The sequence below is a fragment of the Camarhynchus parvulus genome, chromosome Z (genome assembly GCF_901933205.1).
Source record: "Camarhynchus parvulus chromosome Z, STF_HiC, whole genome shotgun sequence".
In the NCBI taxonomy this organism is placed as follows: Eukaryota; Metazoa; Chordata; class Aves; order Passeriformes; family Thraupidae; genus Camarhynchus; species Camarhynchus parvulus.
This window is the reverse complement of record NC_044601.1, coordinates 46,127,109-46,149,240: the sequence shown is the minus strand read 5'-3', so window position 1 is coordinate 46,149,240 and position 22,132 is coordinate 46,127,109. Positions and strand designations below refer to the sequence as shown.

The 22,132-nt window shown below is 40.6% G+C and overlaps 1 protein-coding gene across 1 annotated transcript in view; it reads right to left on the bottom strand.

Moving 5' to 3' along the window:
- The window catches only part of ANKDD1B (ankyrin repeat and death domain containing 1B), a 27,259-nt gene extending 5,127 nt beyond the window's left edge, over positions 1–22,132 (bottom strand). The window contains 11 exon segments of the mRNA XM_030969454.1: positions 458–553; positions 3,133–3,231; positions 7,048–7,146; positions 8,711–8,809; positions 9,713–9,811; positions 11,272–11,370; positions 12,911–13,009; positions 14,770–14,874; positions 14,967–15,065; positions 18,646–18,749; positions 22,057–22,132. Of these exon segments, the coding sequence (XP_030825314.1) occupies positions 458–553; positions 3,133–3,231; positions 7,048–7,146; positions 8,711–8,809; positions 9,713–9,811; positions 11,272–11,370; positions 12,911–13,009; positions 14,770–14,874; positions 14,967–15,065; positions 18,646–18,749; positions 22,057–22,132 (1,074 nt within the window).

Here is a 22,132-nt window from a genome sequence, read left to right as displayed (position 1 = left end):
ATTTAATTTTATAATTAACACACAAGGGAAAGAAGAGGGAGCTTCTGTTGAAGTAGCTGAGCTCTTGCTAGCAAAGGAATCACAGATATCTCCACTCTGCTATTTTTCAAGCACAGATTTTACTGTACCAAAGGATCCAGAAATCAACATGGATCCATGTTATCCCAGCCATGGTACTGATGGCACAGTTTGGATTTGGCCTAGAATCTCCCTCCATCCCTTTATGTGTAGAGCACAAGGCAGGAAAGTGCTAAGATCTGCTTACAGTTTTACAGCTAGTCAGGAATAAAGTCTGGATGGGCTAGAGACTTTCCCATTCCCAATCCTAACTTTTGTTTATCAAGGCCAATCTTACTGCCTGCCAAAAGGAACCACTTCAGCCAAAAGACACCTAAAAATCAGAATTGGCTTTTCCCTTAGCTTAGGTATATTGTGTTTAATGAAAGATGACTCTTACCTGTTTCATGGTAAAATACCTTTCTGCTTTAATGATCATATCTACAATGAGGGCATGATGGCTCCTTGATGCTGTGGCTAGTGGAGTTTTCCCATGCTGAAAGCAGGACAGTGAGTCAGAACATAATCTTGGGTAAATGTGTCATAGAAGAAAAACACAGGGACTGTTTACAGACCCCATCCCTTTTTTATGGCTTTTGGGTAGCTACAATCAAAGTCCCATGCTCTGCATAAGCTGTATCACCTCAGCCCAGAGGTGGTCAGTTTTCTCACACACTAAACTCCCCAGTAAAAATTCTGATGAGGTACTGCTGCTTTCAGAAACCTGCACTCAGACCTGCATACTTCAAACCGGTAGGCTTGCACACTCCAGTCACTGCATCCACATTCAAACTACCACAAATACCGTCTATTCCCATGCTATGCTTAAACTGGCATTTCAGATGGATAGGCTGGCAAAGTTGGAAATCTCCAACTTAAAGGGCAAACCTGTCCCTTGTTTTAGATGGCAAGAGAAGGTGGCTCACAGAATAAAAAGAAAATTACTTTCTGATTAGAGCTGAAAGGAGCACAACTGCAGACTGATACTTCATGGGTATAGAAGGAGTCACAGTTATTCGAAGCCATTGCTGCAACACCAGCTGTAGAGGTTTGCTCAGTCTACCTGAACCCATCTCTCCTATCAGCACTTCACTGTGATGCACAGGCATCATGGTGGCTCTAAAGGGATTTCTCTGCAATTGTCTTTTTTCAGGAGATCTGCACTGAGTGCAACTGCCTGGGATTTAAATATTATGATTATTCTCCACATAACAAGTGCTAGGCATTTCTAAAAAATTAGATCTAAAAGAAGCCAATCCCTTAATTAGAAAGTTCATTAATTAAATTATAAGGTATTTCAGTTCCCCAGATAAAGTTCCCTAATATACACCTTTTGAGTTCTAGCTCCTAGCTGTGCTCAAGATCATTCTAATTAACCTGTTTTTAGAAGAGCATCACAATGGAAGCCAATGAACATACATTTCATTAAATCTTTTAGGCATAGGCATATTTTATACGTGAAGAGTCCAGAGACCACAAGAACTCCTTGGGCTCATCTCTGGAGAGTTGCTTTGCATTTCACAGAGGAAGAGAGAGCAGTGGGTAAGGGGGGTATTTCTGTCCCCCTGTGCTAGTGTAGACACTGCTGGCATCCTGCATGCATATGCTGCACAGCACTCTGCACATGGGGAGCTCTCTGCACTCACAAAGACAGAGTGCATTTCCTGACCTCTGACAGGAGCAGATGCATGGCATTCTCTGGAGACTGAGTACTGCTGCCAGGGCATGGAGGCCAGAAAAATACTGTGCAATCAAAGCAGACTCCCCTTCTTCCTGCCTACTGTTCAGCAAGGACAGTAACATTTTTGGCATCTCAGCACCAATTCAGTTCAAAGGGCACTGTACTTGCATATGTTCCCAGCAGTGGCATGGTCTCAGGGGTCGTCCTGCAAATAGGCAAGGAAAAAGCTACTTCAAGAAATAAAATAGAATGCAGAAATGTGACTTGTACCAGAACTTGTACTGGCTCAGAGCCAAATTCTCACAATAAGCTCTATCAGTGTTGCTGTAATACAAGGGCACTGACTCGCTCAAAGTCTTGCAGGTGCTTAAGGTCATAGGCAACAAGTAATTTTTTGTGTCTGCCTTTGGAATACAAATATGTTGAAAAAAAATTCCCAGCGGCTAAGGTGCTGTTGAAAGTGGACAAGATTTCATTCTGGATTGGTCCCTATGAGTACTGTAACCCTTTGGCAAGTGTAGGCATGATTCTAAATGGAAAGGCTTAACTACAATGCAGCATCCTACCTCAGCATCCCAAAACATACCAACCATGCAACCCCCATGCAGAGCTGCAAGCCTCATATCAGCCCGGGGCAAAACAAGACAATTCTAATCCATAAAGATTCATTTCTCATCAGGACACTTTTCTGCAGGAAAGTTACTTTTTCGGGTTACAAAAGGGCAAGATTTTGCTCATAATAAACATCAAATCCTTCAACTCAGTCATAGAGAATATTAAGAAAAGTGGTAACAGTGTAAAAGGGAACATTCAATCTTGCAGAAATTTAGCAAATATTTAAATACTGGGTTTGGTACTCTGTCCTTTCAAAAGCACTTCCCCAGCAACTTTGGTTTGGTACTTCTTCCAGCCATTACCATTTTTGTTTCTATCTTTCAGGCAGAACATCATCTCAGGGTTTAAGTATCCATCCGAATGGATCTGGAATGTCACCATGATTCTCAGATGACCTGGAGTGCTAAAGGGCAAACTCTCCATCACTGCCCCTGGTGAAGCTGCGTATCTCCTGGCACTGAGCCTGGCTGCAGATGCAGTTACAAGGAGCCACAGGCCATTTGCCCCTCTGCAAGCCTAGACCATATTTTCCATGAAAGGTTTCTGGAAGTAGGGTTTACCCTTCAAACCACGGAGCTTGAGAGCTTTACAGCTCTTCACCAAAACCATTAGATCTCTGCAAGCTGCAGTTATAACAATATTAAAAGAAGACTTCCTTGTAGTTAGCTTTACTTAGCAAACACAACTGACAACATGTGCTTTATGCACCTCTGTATGGAAGATTATAGAACAAAAAATAAAATAATGTAATCCTTACATGTGTAAGGAATGCAATTTACCTTATCCATGGTCTTGAGGTTGCAGCCTGACTTCAGCAGCACTTCCACCAACTCCACATTGCCAAGATCAGCTGCCAGACGTAGAGGAGTTTCCTGCCTCTGGAACTGAAGACACGAAATAAATGCATTGAGTCAAACTTACTCCTAGAAGCAGCATGCTCACAGGCTGAATCTAAAATAGATTCACAACAAGAGGTGACCTTGAACAGAGGGAAATCATTTAACTTCTGTGTGATCTGCCAGTTTTGTATCAGGCAGACAAGACAGCATATGGCATCTCTGCAGGAAAACCAGGCAGAAGTTCCAGCTGGCTCAGGAAAGGGTTGCTGTTATGCCCCTCTAATGTACTGTAAGATAACAAGCTCAGTCTCTCTCTTCCCTCTTGAAGCAAGGTGCTTTGGACAGAGGGTTTCATGGGTCTGGCAACCCACACCCATATTATCCTCTCAAGTAACCTTTTCCCTGCTGAAATTCATACCAAGGCAACTGGATATCCACAGTTTTCAACAGTACATTTTGCCACATCCACAATGGAACTTTTTAGTTGGCCCTACCACAAAATCATGATGCACAGCAGAAGTCTACCTGCTCCATAATGGGTTCAGTGAACCTTAAACAACACACATACAAAAAGACCCCAAAACAAAATCATTAAACAAGGCCAAACTATTTACAAGAAATACAGATAAAATGGCATTCACCTTCAAGTAAATATCTGAGTCTGAAAGGAGGGTTGTATAGTCTCTACATAGCTACATATACCCAAATATGTATTTATTTATTTTTTACAGAAATTAGAGTAAGAAAATCCAGACATCTGTGGGTGAAACACAGCAGCAAATAATGGAGTAATTGTGGAAGCCCTGCATATATAGGAATGTTTCTTAGTATGTTTCTTGGGACACATTACCCTTCTAAGATGAAAGTTTTGCGCCGGTGCTTCTCTGACATTGCAAGTATACATTCTGTAGGTCTGGTTAGAGAACTTCTTTGGCCTTTATATCTTAATTATAGTTTGCACACTAAGAAACACCAGACTCAGGGTTCCACATTAAAAGTCTCATTAGTTAATTTTACAGTTCACACTATGATCACAAAATCTCATGTATTCACCTCACTTTTTTATTCCCATAAATAAAAAGGGGCTTTTTTTATTCATACACCCTTACTTTCTTTCCTGCAGAAATTTAGGGATACGTAACTACCTACTGTAGGCAATTTCTGGCATGCTAGAGACAAAGTGCAAAATATTTCTAAAAGATGTGTTGAAGAAATTTATAAAATTTATGAAGAAATAATAATAAATGAAGAAATGTATAAATTTTAAAAATTTATAGAATTTTTAAAATTCTCTGGTTTATGTGACCAGAAAGTCTTGTCCTTATACTTTACTCCAACCACAAATGACAGCCTCTGTCTTCCACAAAAATGTGTATGAATTAATCTCTAGCAATAAAATGAACAATGGGAAGGGGTGAACCACAGATTTCTCAAGACTCATCCTTGTTGCTATTGTGGGGAGCACCTCTGCATGTCATGAGGGAGTCCAAGCTGCATTTCCCCAGCAGTGAGCCACAGTGCCCCAAATGGGACTCAACAGGTCTGCTGGGACAGTCTTTCCACTGAGATGGACGGCTGAGATGTAGGGCTGATGGGGAGGGGAAAGAGGGATTCTCCTTGAAGTGCCACAGGGGGCAGGCCTGTCTGTACACAGCTGGACCATTGGAGTCTGTCATGGTCAGGAGCCAGTGTATATGAGCTCTGTACAATCTTCTGCCATATGGACCACAGGCACTGGATGTCACTCAGATTTTTGGAGACCTAGTTGTTGTCAGGTCACTGTAGTCCACTCTGCTACCACTCCCTCAGAGATATTGGATACCTTCTGTGCTAGTTTATTTGCCTTGCTGGTTTGCAGTATCTTCTCTGAGGAGACACTTTGCATTCATGCTCTGTAAGAGCCATCTCCAGAGACCTGTGAGTGGCTGTCTCTGTATGATCACTTTGTCAAGCCCTTAGTCCCTAGAGGTGGACTCCCCTGAGCTTCCCTACCTTCCCAACACTGGAACAGCCAGGCAGCTATGTGTTTACCTTGCTGCCTATCTAAGAGGTCATTCAGAGATGAACACCGGGTAGTTTTGCTTCTGTTGTCATTCTTGTATTTTCCCTTTCCTGTCCTGCTACAGGCCAGGCTGCCTCTTTTGAATCTTCCCCCTTTTGCCCCTCAGCAGGAGCTGCTGTTTCTCTTTCTAAGCAAATCAACATCTACTTCCATCATCTCTTCTTGAGTTCAGGCACAATTATTGTATTTGAGGGCTGGGTCTCTGGTTAAGCAAAGGTGTGACGCCTCCAACTAAGGGAGTTTTCACTTATGGTGGCTTCGGAGCTTCTCGGTGTCCCTTTGCATGCTCCTTGATCAGGAAACCCTTGCTTTCTTTTGAAGGCACTGGATGTCAGCTCTGTAGGCAAGGGCCAGACCCAACACAGCACAGGAAATCCCTGTGCTTCATCAGGGTGGGCTAGGCTCCCCCCCTTTTAGATGGTGTATGAATTACTTGGGATTGCATTCCTGCTAAGACATGAAATCCCAAACCCCTGAAGGCAGTAAGAGCCTCAGGCACGTGTCCAATTCCTTTCACACATGATGCTACCTGAGAACTGACTGCCTCTGGGCAAATCCCTGTGTGGCATTCCTGATTAGTTGTTAATTGTTACTCACAATAATCTAAGCTGTGCTCACAACCCACACTAGTATGAAAAGTGTGATTATGCAAGGAAATTCAAGGAACTGAGTAGTGTTACAAGAAGGTTGGAGAGACCTGTCCTGGGGGAGAAGAAGGGGGAAGTGCCATTCTTTCCTCTCTCAACAAAGCACCTCTCCAAGGAGGGAAATGAAAAGGTGTAACTGTTGATTTTCTCCATGAGATGGTCACCTGAGTACACCTGAGTGGCACTGTAAGGCCCAAAGACACCAGATCAGGCACAAGCCAGTGCTTCTATCATCACTTTACCAGGCAAAGCAACACAAAGTGATATGCAGCATAGTAAAAGCAAAAATGGACATTAACAATCACAGGAGGTTTTGTACAGCAAAGACGGCATCAAGCATGACAGCACCAAAGTACGTATGGTACACATCAGTGGTGGATATGATCTGCAGTACATTGATCTGATCTACAGTGAACTGGTCAACAACTAACCAGGCCTCCAAAGACCACTGACACCAAGCAGGGTGGAAGAATCCTGGTTAAGGTAAGGAAGACAGGTGTAGCTGTCCGTGGATGGGCTCAAACCAGCATCTTTTCAGTTAACAGCTGCTCACTGATTGCATCACAGAGACCTGTGGCCTTGTCATTTGGTGTTGCTGTGTTGCTCAGCTCTGCTCAGCTCTGCCCTCTCCCAGCTCCCTGAGCACCCCAGGTGATTAAGGTGGGGGCACAGAGTGTGAAACAGAGAAGGCCTTGATGCTGTGCAAGCATTGTTCAGCAATAGCTTTAACAGCGTTGTCTTACCAGCCCTGTTTTGGTAACAGATCTAAAACACTGCAAGTGGTGGGTTGCTTTAAGGAAAAATTAACTTCTTTCCTGCCAAATGACATTCTGCACTGGCTTCCCTCTGAAGCCAGTACCATTAGACATTTCTGTCATTTATTACATGAACCATAACACTTGAACAATACATTACCCAATCATTTTCTGAGTATACAGCATTGTGCTATCCTTATCTTGCTCAAACAATACTAGCACAGCATGTACCAGTGACTAATACATATGTACACACACAAAAAGATTAGGAGGGAACTGCCCTTCCATCCTATTTTTTGTACCCTGTGCTCATAAAGAAAAAAAATTCAAGCAAAATCCACATAATCTCCCCTTTACCAAAAAAGCTGTGTAAATTCCCAGCTTTTCTTACGTGATTTAAGGAGTTTATGTCGTGATTGGCATCCAAAAGGCTTTTTACTACCCGTAGATTATTACTGAGGACTGCTAAATGGAGAGGGGAATTCCTCTGCTGTGGAGGGAAAATAATAAATTGTTATATTTGGGAATATTATTACAAGCTCATGCAAACAACTTGCAAAGGTGACATGCTCTAGCAGAGGCTCAACACTGCAGAAAACACAGCTGGATGTGAGTTATACCAGAGGTGGTAGCCTGCTCCCACCTAGAAGTGGGTAGTCAAATACAGCTGAGAAGACTGGAAATGCTGAGTGCATGGGGTGTGCATCAGTGTGACACCACTTACGAATGCAGCAAGGCACTCCTCCTGTGTTCCTGCCTGGGATGTGCTGCTATCCTGACAGCAGAGAGATCAGGGTAATGTTCCTGCTTCCTCAGAGAAGTGGATTTGCCCTTTGTTGAATGGCCTGGAGACAGACTCATTCTGTATTCGGTAAACTGATGTCGAAATCTACTTTCCAAGAACAAACCCTTGTCATGGGTTGCTGCTGGAAATGTTCTTCATACTGAAGTGACTTACTGTCATATTTATAAAGCATGACAAATTACAATTAGTAAGACAGAGGTTTTATTTGAGTGATTATGAAATAATATAACGAAGGCACAGATTCAACATCACTCAAAATCCACACTAGGTGGTAAGAACACTCTGTATATTGAACCTGTGATGGATCAGTTTCTTGTGAAATACAACTAAAGAATAATTCCATACTAGTACCATTCATGGTGCCAGGTAGCAGTTCAGTGTTTTTATAAAACACAGACATTTCTTCTGAGCTACAGAAAAATAAAGCAAACTCTTATGCAACATTATGATGGAAACATTTGCAAAATGTAATTTTTTGGAAATTTGGAAATTCTTTTGAAATTTGTAATTTTTTTTGAAATTTTTTGGAACTCAAAATTTTTTTGAGTTGCTTCTGCTGCAGAAAGCTAAGGAGAACAAGCAGCACAACAACTGCCTGACCTTTAAATCATAACAAGCACAACATAAATTGTTATTCCTTGACAGCTTTCTGCAAGAGGCCAGTGATCATGGCATAATTAATGAAGCCCAGATTCTATTTTCATCCTGTAATGTAGAAGTGGAAAATAATTTCTTATTCATAGAAAATCTCAAATATCTGTAATATCTAAACTGAGAGAGAATTTGGGTAATATAAATACGTCTTTCTTTTTAAATCAGAAAGAATGTTGGCATGCAGATTTTGAAGGCACCAAGGGTGCATTTACCTGCAGAGGGTGAAAGCACTGAAGTGTTTATTTACATTTTCGTTATCTTTATTCAAAATCATGTTGACTCTTTGCCCATGGCATTACTACTGCTAGGTTCAAGCAGGGCATTTCGCTCTCCTTCTCTGAATGCCTGGCCCTTGGTGCAGCCTGGCTGTGTCCACTCCACACTGCTCCAGCCTGCTCAGGCCCTCACTGGGCTGACAACAGGATCTTGTCTCTATTGGCCTGTGTGTGTGGCTAACCAATATCTAGAAACCAAATAATAGCGTGTTTGGGAAAAAATTCAAGGAACTACTCAATCTCATTCAGCTGTCTGAATTCCCACGGAAAGACAGGACAGGCTGAGCAGCAGCAGAAGTGTTATTCTGATAAACACTCACCTCAGGTTTAGGAACCAGGTCAATATTCTTATCAATAAGAAAAGTAACCAAGGATACATGTCCATTCTGAATTGCAACCTGCAAAGCACTGCTCTTGTTCTGAAAGGAATTTGATAGACAGAAAAACTTATATTTCTATTGCTGAAAAAACAGTATTAAAGAGAGGCATAAATATCAGGAAATCTTGTGTTTAAATTTGTCTTAGTATCCCCTCCACCAATAAAACCCTTTGACAAAATGATACAAAATGAAGGACATCAGCAGCTGGCATGATGTTTTTGTCAACAGTGAAGGAAATTCCCAATTTTACTGTATTACAACAAACATACTAAAGAACACGTGTATCCCATGGCCCCATCCAACTTCTCTTAAAAAAGAGACAGATCAGCATCATCATCTATACTGTGCCATGGACAACAACAATGCCAAAATGTCTCCTATTCTGTTAGTTAGTCTGTTAGACCCTTACCAAGCAAGTATGGCTACATTAACCAGTAAATCCATAGAACAGTTAATAAATCAATAGAAAAATTAATTAATATAAAATAAATTTTAAAATTAATTTTTACAAAATAGTTCTGCTTAAACAAACAAGTTCTCATTCTGCTGGAATCATAAACTTCTTGCAGCAGGCTAGCCAAGGCCATTCAGCAGATATGAGTTGGACTGCAGCTCAGGAATCACATGTACAGAACAAGTTTGTCATCAGATCAGTCACATACACTGCCAAAAAGGAGGATTTTCAGTTATCCTCGCTGGTCACATTTTCTGGTCACGTTGTACTAGCAGGCATACAGGAAATTAAAAGCTCCACCACAGCATTCCATCAAATAAAGCTAATGTTATTTTACTTCCACACTGGTTTTATTCTGTTAGCACTCTCTACATTCCCCATTCTATTTTTTAACTGCTTAAAAAAAAGAAAAAGAGCAAATATCCTTTGCTATTAAGGTCCTTTTCACAGTCTAGTATGCCCCACTAGGAGGGATGCTGTGTACATACCTGAGTTGAAACATTGATGTCACTCCCTGCCTCCAGTAAGAGTTCAGCACATTTTTCATGACCTCCCTCAACAGACAAGTAAAATGGAGTTTCTCCATCCTAGACCAAAAGAGAGAAAATGTCTGTTCCAATTTAAGAGATGTGACTACAACACTGAGACACAAAACACCCCAGTAGGCTCCATCAGGCCCATCCAAATCTTGAAGGACATGGCTACTCACCAGCAGTTAAGATGATGTTTATCTGGACAGATGTATAGTAAAGTTTACAATACAGAAAACTATTCTAAAAATATTAATCATGCTTTTTTTGGTGGGCAGCAATTGTTGCCATTCAACAGCAGGAAACACCACTACCACGCTAGTACATACAGTTCCAATTTCTGTCAGTGCAATGCCATGGATTTCTGACAAAATCACAACCCCCAGTGCTAGCTATATGGAGAACTTTAAGCAGAAATAATCCTGTTTCATATTTTTTCCAAATCTTTTCACAATGAAGGAGTCTTCATGTCTCCACAGCGACTCTATAAAATGGGATACATCAGCTTATCTAATACACAATTATCTAATTCCTGCTTCTCAACATCTAAAATACACAAAGGTTTAATGAAAGTTAATCTGGTGTTTCAACAATCACAAAATAATCAATAAATCCTAATTTTTCTTTGCTTAAAATCCTGATGTTATTCTGGTAAACAATATATTTTAGTACTTTGCTCATGCTGTGGGAAGAGAGATCTGTTCATACACGGATCACAGCATCTCCAGCTGGATGGGAAGGTCACACCATTAGCCACGCCAAGACAGGGGCACAAGCAGCACAAACTCCTTGTGCAGAAGCAACATTCTTAGACAAGCCTTGAAAATGCAAGGGCTCCACATTTCAAAGAGGCTTGTGAGCCTCACAACAGGCACAGCTGAAAATAGCAGACAAGTTGGATGAGAGTGAACTTCTCAACTTACCAGTCTGCCACTGATAAACGAAGAGGAGGAGGGCCTTGGTTAGGAGTTACAAATTTTGCCCCAGCTAATACACAATTGATGAATATGCTGGCTGAGCTCAGCAACAGGAAAGTGTCTGCAGCCAGTTTTGTGCAACTGAGATCAGATGGACAAGATACAAATTACCTCTGCTGAGGTGCTGTGCTTGGTATGCAAGTCCAACTGGCTCAATTAATAGGCTGCAAAGCACCAGAAGAGCTTAAAAGTGAGATGTTAAAAGGAATGGGATCACACGGTTAAAAATGCTAGATGACAGAAAGCAAGGGGGTCAAGGCCTTCCTCTGTTCTCTTCTGCCAGTAGTTATGCAACAGCTTGCCAAATGCAGGGGAGGATGTGTGTAAGGGATAGAGGACAGAGGAAAACACTGAAGGAGGGATAATTTAGGGAGGTTAATTTATTGGACAAGGAACTAGGAAACAGGATGCAAAGTTACTAGGAAACCAGGAAGACTAATGAAGTCTCTTCAGTGCCACATCTCTTCCTTTCAAATTTGAATTTTTAGAAAATTTTTCAAATCTCTAACTTTATTTCTTTCAACAGTTTAGTGTATTTACCTGATTGAGGTCATTTATTTCCTCCCATTGTTCAAGCAGAATTTCTACAACTGCACTGTGACCATTTTTGGCTGCTAAATGCAATGCTGTGTTTCCCTCCTTGAAATTAAAACATCAAATAATATACTTTAAAATCCAGAATAAAGACATTAACTAAAACCAACAAAATGCCTTTGGTCTTTTACATGCAAGTCTTTCTTACATACAAGGAGAGGGAGGCAACTGCACACAGCTTGTGGCAAGATTCAGTCTAATTTTGATGTAGTCTGATCTAGTTGGTTGTCTGAAAACTTCAGTGTATACCAGAAAAAAGAGCTGAAATTCTAACTCCAAACAATTGAACCAGAAGAAAACTTCAGGTACTGGTTCCCACAAGGGTGGGTACTACACTGAGCCCCTGAGACCATTGATTTAAAGAGTAAAAAGCCTGGGTCAGAGCATAGAAATTTGTCATGGCTTTGATATCAACATCACAGTCTTTGATCTCTGTCACCATCAGTGCAATTTCTTTCCAGGAAATTAAGAAACACAAAACAGAAACAAAACCAAAACCAAAACACCACACCACCAAGCAAAAAGAAGCAACTAACAACTTCAGGCAGAGCAGCAGCTTTTGAACTAAAAGAAAATGGAAGCATACAAAATAGTATAAAAATGCCTAAAAAATTTAGAAGAATCCTAACTCTCAGAAAAATGAGAGTCCAGAACAGTTTTTCATTCACAGCATTGGGTGGGAAGATGTGGGAATCCTTTTTACCATTGATGGTTAGAGTGTGATTTAGTTTGGTGACCCAGGAGATGAGCTTCTGTCCTGGCTTCTTACCTAATTTGCAGGAAGGACCACAGCATTTACCTCCTGGTGCTGTCAACACCTCTAACCTGATAGATATCTGGGACAACACTATCTTCCAACCTCTGCTGATAAACTGCTTAGCACAGCAGAGCTCTGGGTGGCACTGCAGCTTTTAAACTATTACCAGAAAACCAAAAAATCCAACATCACTTCCTGAGTGCTTTCTTACAGTGTTCTGTTAATGCAGTATCTGACATATTCACAATTTTTACTGCAGTTGTCTTACAATGCCTCAGATGCAGAGAAATACTAACTTGCTCATTTTAGAAATAGTAAAGCAAGGAAAAATAAATTTAAGACCACACTTTGAAAATTACGAAGATACCTTAAAATACAGTGTCAAAGCAAACTCAATCAGATTGAAGTGTTAAGGTACCGCTGAAAAAGAATTTATAGGTGTTTATTTTCATCCTGAAGCTTTTAAACACCTTTGAAAAATTGATCACACAGTCACACACGGACACAGACAGAGTGAAATACTGAGAAATATGATCTCCCAGAAGAAGCTGACACCTTTATCACCAGGCTTCCCTACTTCTCTCAACAGACAGCATATGCTAGTCTTGCTTTGCATAAATTATGAATGTGTACGGAAAAGCCTCCTGGTAATCATCCCACTGCCTTCCCTTTATGACTAAGAATCATCATATGTTTATTGGTCCCTTATATCACTGTAACTTCTGTGCAGCACACTCAGATATTTGATTGTATAATAATCACAGTGAAACAAAATAATTTTTCATAAGCACATTTGTAGTTGTACTTCTGTGGAAAATAAACATTTACCTCATCTTTTTCAGATGTAAATAGCTTCAGAGCAATCAAATTTTTTATCATGTCAACATGGCCTTTTTCAGAGGCCAGAAGAAATGGCTTTTTACCTTTCTAGAAAACAATTATGGAAAGAAACATAGTGTTACAGAAAGTAGAAATACTTCTAGTTACTAGATATATGGCATGCATAAGTATATGTGAATCCTACATAAAAATTTATATATCATATGACTAAGGAGATTAACACAATAGTAGAAGATACATAGAAGAGCAGTAATTAAAATTACACTAAGTGTGTACAAACAGATCATACATCTTTCATATCCTGAATAAAATATATAAAAGTTGTTTAGAAATGGTGAAAAAGTGGAAAATACACTCAAAATATTTTAATCCTATTTTTTATTAGTATGAAAATATTAATTGAAATAACTGTGTCATTAAAAGTCTGAGGATGCTCAGAAACAGGTAGTAAAGAAATGCCAAAATTTATTTCCATGGGTGAGTTTGAACCAAATTCTGGAAACAGCGACCAAAACCGACGTATCTCAGAAGTTTCATCCAGGAGGCCTGAATTTAGCACTGTACATTGTAGGGGGTTTTGGTAGTGTTGAAACTAACAAAAACTTTTCAAACCATTTACGAACTCTACTGCAGAAAGTTATCTTGACACAAAACCATACCACTGTTCAAGATAGTAAGGCATATAACCAGCTAGGTAAAATGGCTTCACATCATGCCTGGTAGTGCCTATAGAAATGTCTAGAAAAAAATGTAAGCACCTAGTAGAGAATTGTGATGCAACCTCAACCGGTGGTTGAGAAGGTCCTTCCTCGCCTTTCCATTCCCAGGGCCTAAACCTTCAAAGGAATGTTTTGTTAAATTAACTCTATTTTGTCAGACTTGTCATTTGTAAAAAGAATTCAGAATTTTGCACCCTTGAGTCAATAAAAGTCAAGAAACTTAGAAGAAAAAAAAGGAGAGATTTGTTCTTTAGGTGTCAGATCTCAGAGGAGTAAGTTTTCCTCATGTAAAGCTAAAATATCTGACTTATCTACATAGCATTTCAAAACAAGATTCCACAAGACTGTGGAAATTAAAAGCACAGAAAACCTGATGAGGACCAGGCACTGTTGAGAGTCAGTGCACAGCTGTAGGATGGCTGTACAGTTCTGTGTTCTACACTGATGAAACATGGCCATGTTGGCCATAACTGGCATGTTCTGGTAGGGGCAGGGGTCTGTGAAGATGAGCTGCGTGGGAAATGTCAGAGGCTGCCCCGTCAGACATTTCCAGCTGGCTCACAGTGGACCCAACCGCCTCATGATGTGCCAACACTTAACCCATCGTAGAACCAAATGATGCCTCTGTGAAAATGTATGTAAGAGTGGTTGGGCACTGCTGTGGGAAGGATGCACAAGGGGAGATACAGCAACAGAAGAAGATTCAAGGGAGGAGACACAGCGGAAGGTACAGTCACCCACAGGTGACTGCAGCCCATTCAAGAAGCTTTCTGGAGCAGAGGAAAATAGTGAGAAGCAAAAGCAGAAAAAAAAAGGAAATGACTGGGCACTGAACCCAACCTCCTCTGCCTCCCATTGCCTTACCACGACTGAGCATCTCATGCAGCAAAAGCAAGGGCAGCAGAGGGTGTCTGCAGTCCAACTGAAATGGCAAAGAGGGAGGAAAGGTGTTGCCCCTAGGGCTCGTCTGGCTGTTTCTTTTACCTGTTTCTCAGTATCCAAATCAGTAATTCAAAGTATATGTAACTGTCAATAAACTAAAATTCATTGAAATTCCCCAAATCAAGATTGTTTCCCCCAAAACAAAAGCCTCATAACATCAAAGAAATAAACAGAAATGCACTGTACCCCATCAGGTTTGTTCAAGTCATTCAGATGAAGATCTTGGAGGAAATAATCAACTATTTTAATGCTGTTGCTCTGTGCTGCAAAATGCAGTACGTTCATTCCTTCCTGAAAAAATGATAAGTCAGTCTGTAAGAATGTTTGATTTTTTTCCCAACATAAACATGTTTAGGGTTGGTAAAAATTTTTCATCAACAAACCTCATTCTTAGCCTTTTGATCAGCACCTGCTTTAACTAATTTTCGCATTATATCCAGATTTCCAGTCCAGGCTGCAAGATGAATCACTGTCAGGCCATGCTTCAAATAAAATGACAAAGGTAGAAATTACCACCAAAATATCTCAAGGCAAATTTCTTTAAATCTTTTTGATTGATTCAGTGTATTAGTGGGTTCCAATCTGTAGGCTTTTAGAAAAGCAGTATGAACACCTGACAGTGTGGGTGGGGTTCATCTCACTTAAATTAAGCTAAATGCAATAGAGCAAGACCTAGATAAATGTTTGACTTCTTCACAGAAGGTCTGGCATCTCTAGAGAAGGACTGATCCCATTTTATGATGGAGGGATGAAGTCCTACCTGGAAATTATTTTCTCTCTCCAGAAACCACATAGATAGATAGTCCTGGGTGCAGTGGATGACATTTCAAGTGACAATATGCAATGAATATACTTCCATGAGTCACCATAATTTTCCATTTAGACTCACCTCTCAAATTCTCTAAAAACTTTTTCTCTTATAGGAAGAAACTAACCCTGTTTTGAACATCTTAAAAACAAAAGCACTAGCTCAACTCTGAGCTGCTGTGGCCTCACCTCAAGTGCTGGGGGCGGTTTGGGGTGCTACAATTCAAGCATATAAAGCTATTAAAGAGTGTCCAAAGGAGGAACACAAAGATGATGAAGGACCTTGAGGGGAAACCATATGAGAAGCAAATGAGGTCACTTGGTCTGTTCAGCCGGGAGAAGACAGAGGGGAACCCTCATTGCAGTTACAACCTCCTCATGAGGGGAAGAGAAGAGGCAGGCACTGACCTGGCAGGACCAGAGAAAATGGCATGGAGCTGTGTAAGGGAGGTTTAGGTTGGATATTAGGACACCTCCTCGTATACCCTGTTCTGCACTTGTAATCATTCTAGAGGCTCTGCATGGGACTCACTCCACTTTACCAGTCTTTCCCATATTCGCAGAAATTGCAGTGGAAAACAGTGGAGGGCGATATGGAATATGTACCTGGTATGTAGGCAATAAGATAAATCTAGGCTTCAGTAAAATTTGTGGCTGTGGCCTAAAAGTCTGCCCTGAAAAACCTTCCAAGCCAGCTGGAGGCCAGTCACAAGCAATGCACTAGACATCCATCGTGGGAATGCTATTCAACATCTGCATTAATGACCTGAATGATGGGCAGAATGCACCCGCAGCAAACTGGATAATAAACTGGGACGAATGGCTGATAGACTGTATTGGTGTGCTGCCATCCAGGGAAACCTTGACAGGCTGGAGAAATGGCCTGGCAAGAACGTAACATAATTCAACAGGGGGAAATGCAAAGTCCTGCCCCTGAGGAGGAGGAGCAGGAACAACCACAGGCATCAGTACTGACTGGGGACAATTGCCTGGAAAGCAATTTGGCACAGGAAGACCTGGGGGTCCTGGTGCACACTAAGTTGAACATGAGTCAGCAGTGTGCTCTTGCAGCACACAAGGCAAATAATGTCCTTGGCTGTATTAGGTAAACACTGTGACCTGGCCAAGGGAGGTGCCTTGTGCTCACTCAGGTATTCAAGTTATCAGTACTTTGGGCAATATATTTTTCCTCTAAAAATGCTTTTTTCATACAAATAGGTGCAGTTCTAAAATAAACAGAGTTTTTACTGCAAGCTCTTAATTTTTGCACAATTGGGAGCACAAGAAAATCATCTGCTTTTACTCAAAGGAATTCCTATACATGTGAATCAAATTTTGGAGTTTTCTGATTGTTACCAAATGTACCTGCTAATATATACTATTTCATATTTCTCCTTCTATTTCTTTGGATAGAATTTAGATAGTAATCTTAGAGAATTCTCGTAAAAACAGAATGATTTTGTTTGTCTACGTAGTAACGTCCTTTCACTGAAATGTCAGAATGGGATTAAGTAGCCAAACACTGCATAGGAGTGGTGCATGCAGTACAAGAAGCATCCTTGTTTATTATTTTATTGCATGGTGTAGTTTGAATAGCTGAGGTCTGTATGTACACAGTTAGACTTGCTTTTGGTATCCTCCTTGCCTTTGGCTAAACCTGTGCAATGCAAGCCAAGATCTCTCCCTCACTCACCTTCCCATACTGAGTCATCATCTACGTAAATGAAAGCTACCACCTTGCAAACAGTGAGTAATTTATAGAGGTGAATGGGCTCAGTGCTTCTCAAGAAGACTTCCATAAAGTAATCTGTGGTATATATTTAAAAGAAATTTGTTAAATTGAATCAAATTTTATTGGAGAGTTTTGCTTTCAGTTAAAGTGGGTATAACCGGCTTTAACATTAGTGCCTAATAGTTTCCATGCAAAGATGTCTAAGAGATTTAATCAAATAATTTTAAAAGTCAGTTTGGATTTGTTTTCTTAGCTTCTCTGAAGTTCACCTGACTTGTATAAATTTAAATTTACAATCATATGCACCAAAAGGAATGAAAAGGTGGGATTTATGACGTATATTTATGTCAGAAAAAAGCTTCTTATACTATAGAAAGAGTACTGTCAAAAAGCTCATAATCTGATAGCCTTTCTTATTTGGCTTGAGAGCACAGGGGCAGGAATAATCAACATTAACAAAACAAATGGTTTTGCCAGCATAAGCTACCTCCCTACTAGGATAATCAATCAAAGCACAACACCTCTGCAGCTATGCTAGTAACTCTCTCATACTATAGATTTAATTTAAGGATGACAGAGAAAAGTTTCAAACTAATGAACTGAAAATGTATTTAGTTTAACTTCCTGAATTCTGGAAAGCAAGGAGGAAGAAAGAACTATTTTAAAGTGACCTTTTAGAGTGTAATGCAATTGATACTCTCAGTATTCAAGAGAAGTGTGCTCAGAGGAAATGTTTGTCTCCTTGTCTGTTTCATAAACAAATCAAGGAATGCACTATAATATCTTCTATATTCCCCAGTGAGGGAAAATACATGTGGGCATGGGAGGCAAATTTTTTCAGAACCCAGAATAAATAGCATTGGATACTCAGGGGTAGATGATTTGTATGTAGCCATTGAGAGGACGCTGTTACACAAAACTCCCAGATTAATATAATGACTGCTTGGCTGCTGTTGAACTACCTCTCATGTGAAACACAGTGCTTTATTTAGCTACTGTGAAGTATACATCTCAGATTTTAGGCCTGGTGTTGAAGACAGCATAGGAGATGCATTTTTGTGTATCTAGGGTAAATCTGGACTCTGTGCTTAGGCTGGAGCCAGAGGACGTTGTAGAATGCTCCCACAGTCTCCATGCAAACCAAAGAGTAATACTTCTTTCCAGAAATTTGTAACATTAGCAGCATGAATCCATTCTTAAAGTGACTGTGAGGTAAAGTCATCCCACTCAGAAAGATGGAGAACTTGAGAAATTAGTCACCAAAGAGCTCTGAGGAAACATTAGTGTAGGGGCAGAATTGAGAAGTCCTTAGCTCCTAATGTGATACACTGACACAAACCTGAGAGTTAAGCTGTACAACTCCCAGTGTCCATAATGGCTACATGAAATTATTTCTTCATCAGGTCCTAGAGGGCCCTTCTGCAGCCTCACTCCTGCAGCTGAGGGGGTATGCTGGCATTCCCCCATGCAGCCCCAAGGAGTCACCCTTCACAGCAGTCATCTGTCAGGCACCTTATACTCACAGTATCTACAGCATTTATGTTTACATTCTTTTTAAAGAGTTTTTCCATGGTATCCAAATTGTTCATTTTAGCAGCATGTTGAAATTCTCTCTCATCTGGCAGTACTGTGGGAAAACATGATACAAAACCTCATATTATTTAAAAAGTAGCCATAACCAACATAAGGGATGATGATACTGTTTATATATTCTGTTCTTTGTAGTGATTTAATGTTATGAGTATCACTTGCTTCTTGTCATCAAAGCATTTAATGACTAGGTTTTTCTCCTTTAGAGACATCTGGCTGATATTTCTAGTTTCAACTTTTAAGTGCAACTAAAGGGAGACTTTTCACAACACGGATCATCGGAGCTGGCACTCACAGGAACAGTTTGTTTATGAAGGTCTTACTACCTAACTGCATCTCAAATTACAGCATAGGCATAGTAGTGAATGCTACAAACTTCAGCATTTATTTCGTATTCTTTGAGAAACTGTTCTGTTTTAAAACACACTACCAAAACACAAAGTATGTAAAACAGTAACCAAACAGTGTGACACAACTGGAAAAACAAACCAAAACAAACGAAACCCACTTTTAATTTGAGACCTTCCTTTAACATCTCAATCCAAAAATTAGCATCTGTTTGGTCAGCTGAGGTAGCAAGACATATTCAATAACTCTGAAAAATAAAATTCCAGTGTCTGATAGTAACTCTGAAAAGTAAAATTCCAGTGTATGACCTCCTTTAGCTGGAGGTCAGAATCTTTTTCATGTTTATACGGTAATATTTCATTAATCACTTAAAAGAAAATAGTGCAGCAGTTACACCAGTTGCAAAAATGTTAGTACATACTTTTAATCCAATAGCATGTCACACTTAAAATACAATTAGTTAGATGTCTTCTGTCTAGACTATTTTGGGCTGAAGGCCACTTATCCAGTGTTATCATCAAGGAGGCACTAGTCTGTTGGACCAGGAACTACATGAATTATCTATTCCTTTGAGCCCTCTCAGGCAAGTTCATCCTACCACATTATGTCTAAGTTCATTAATGCCTAATCAGGACACAGCCTGAGGCACTATGACTGCAGAGCATACTAAGGAAAATCAGGATAGCATTCACTTAATTGCATTCATGTGTTCCCTGTGGCTATCATCTCAGGGAGAATAATCACATTTTTACTGTAGAAAATTAATTAGAAATTAAACTGGATACTTGCAAAGGCGTTTCCAGTTTCCCTAAGAAATTATCCAAGTGCCTCAAATAAAAGAATCATCCTTCCAAACTTCTCTGGGAATCACAGTCTATGTGTTATTCATATTACACCATGCAGGCACAAGGAAGGAAAATAAAAAGAAAAAAAAAGCATTTGCAAATAAAGATGCTCTCCTGGCATTTGTGACAAGGAGCATGGCTAACAGCAAAATCATCATTATGAACAGTGAACTTTGAAGAATAAATGCCTCAGTCCCAGTTTTCATAGTCATTACCTTAGGAAGTATCCAACAGAGCTGTCTACTAACTTGATTTCAAGCTCAGGTAAACCAACTGTCAAAGGATACCTTGCTCAAGGCAAATTTATGTCAAATGTGGAAAAAAGATACAGCACTAATTAGCAGCAATTAATTACAAAAAGGCCACATTCGTTCCTGCCGACTGCTGTCTTACATGAGGATGCAAAGATAAAAGCAGGATAATCAGGAACAACCGCAAGATTTTACTCAGCACTGCTTTCAAAAACAAGATAAAATTATGTTTCTTTACTGTATGTGCATCAGCAAGGACAGTTTTGCAGTGCTAACAAAAAATTAAGTGTTCTTTTCTCTCCTGTCCAGAAGCAATGTATTGGCCATGTGCTGCTAAAAAGACCTTTTCCTCTGTACGTTATATTTCTTCATAATCTCTCTCTCTTCACACTTAGTGATTCAGGAGTTGAGAATCATGACAATGTAGACACACAATGACTCTGATTTGTTGCCCAAACTTTTTCTGCTTTTGCAAATTTTTTTTTTCATTTATGGAATTACAGGAGTACAGAGCTGTCAGACTAAGCTTTACGGAAGCCTTCTATCCAAGCAGGGGTCTCCAAGATTTAGCACTCCTCCTGTAACTAGCAATTACTCTATTTTCAAGTAACAGCAGCAATCAATTATCTATGTGTGACTGCCAGGTTTTTTTGGGGGTATTTTCTTTGGCACTATACAAAAAGTCTGGCTCATATAATAAATATATTTGTATTGGACAATTTAATAGTTATATTCCATTTTTCTTTTGAGCTAACTGAAATTAGTACTTTGATTTCCTCTTCTGTTGTGATGTCCACAAGATGAAATCCACAACTATATTAAAAAACACACGGCAAAACAATCCCTGAATTTGAATTTATTAAGGAGGTCCAAGGAGGTAAAATTTTAAAAATCAACAATATTTGGATTCAAATGCCAATAAAAGTACTTTTACCCTTTTATTTGTAAAAATGAAATAATCTATTTAATGATCTGGCAACATTTTCAAAGTTTTCTCTGGGTTTTCTTTTTACTGGAAAAAAAATTACTAGAGCAATGTAGGGATCTTGCTAAGTCACTAAGATTTTTTTTTTCTAAAATAGTAGTTTTCCATTTCAAAGAAATCATGGGGAAAACCACTTATTGAGTCCAATGGTGATATTTCATTAGTTATTTTCTTTTTCTGAACTCTTTGCCAGCCTGGGAGCAAGAATCACAGCCCAAGATGATGGCTCCTGGCTGTCACACTGTGATCACAGGACTGGGCCAAAGCAGGGTTTGGCAACTACCACTTAGTTTCCACAAATCACCTGTTTTCACTATCCACGGCTCACGCCAGAGAAGTCTGTTCTTTCACAGACTGGTGTGCAGATTGAAGGCTGGAAACCCCATTGCTGGGTTGTGTTTCTGAGCGCAAGATCCTCTGACTTCTGTGTGCCTCCCAAAACTGGGTGATTGGCTGTGAAACTGGTGGCAGACGCTCAGCTCCAGGGACGTGCCTAATACCAGCGAACCCTCTCAGAGCCGTTCAAAGGGGAAGTTAAAGCACGGCAGTGGGCGATTGGTAGGACTTGCCCCTGGGAACACCACATGCCAAAGCCCAGCTCCCAATCCCACATCCACACATTTGCTGATGTCTTTTACTACGTGTACAACAGCTCATGTTCATCGTTGTCCTTTCCAACCCCCACCGCTCATTTTGTTCTCCCGTCAAGGCAAAAACCAGGTTTGGGTGGGTCCCAGCAGCCCTAAGAGGGCCTGGCTCGCTGCCTCCAGGGTAGGCAGGCACCGGTGGGGGTGCCGGCGCACTGCGGGAGCCCGGGGCTGTGCAGTGCTGGGCTGTGCTGTGCCGTGCAGTGCTGTGCTGCCCGCCTGGCTGCGCTCCCCCCGGGCCGCCTGGCCTGCAACCCCGCGGACTCAGGGCCCTCATGGCTCGCCGCCACGGCTCCCTGCGCGGCATCCTCCCCGGCGCGGAGCAGGCGGCTCAGGCCCTTCAT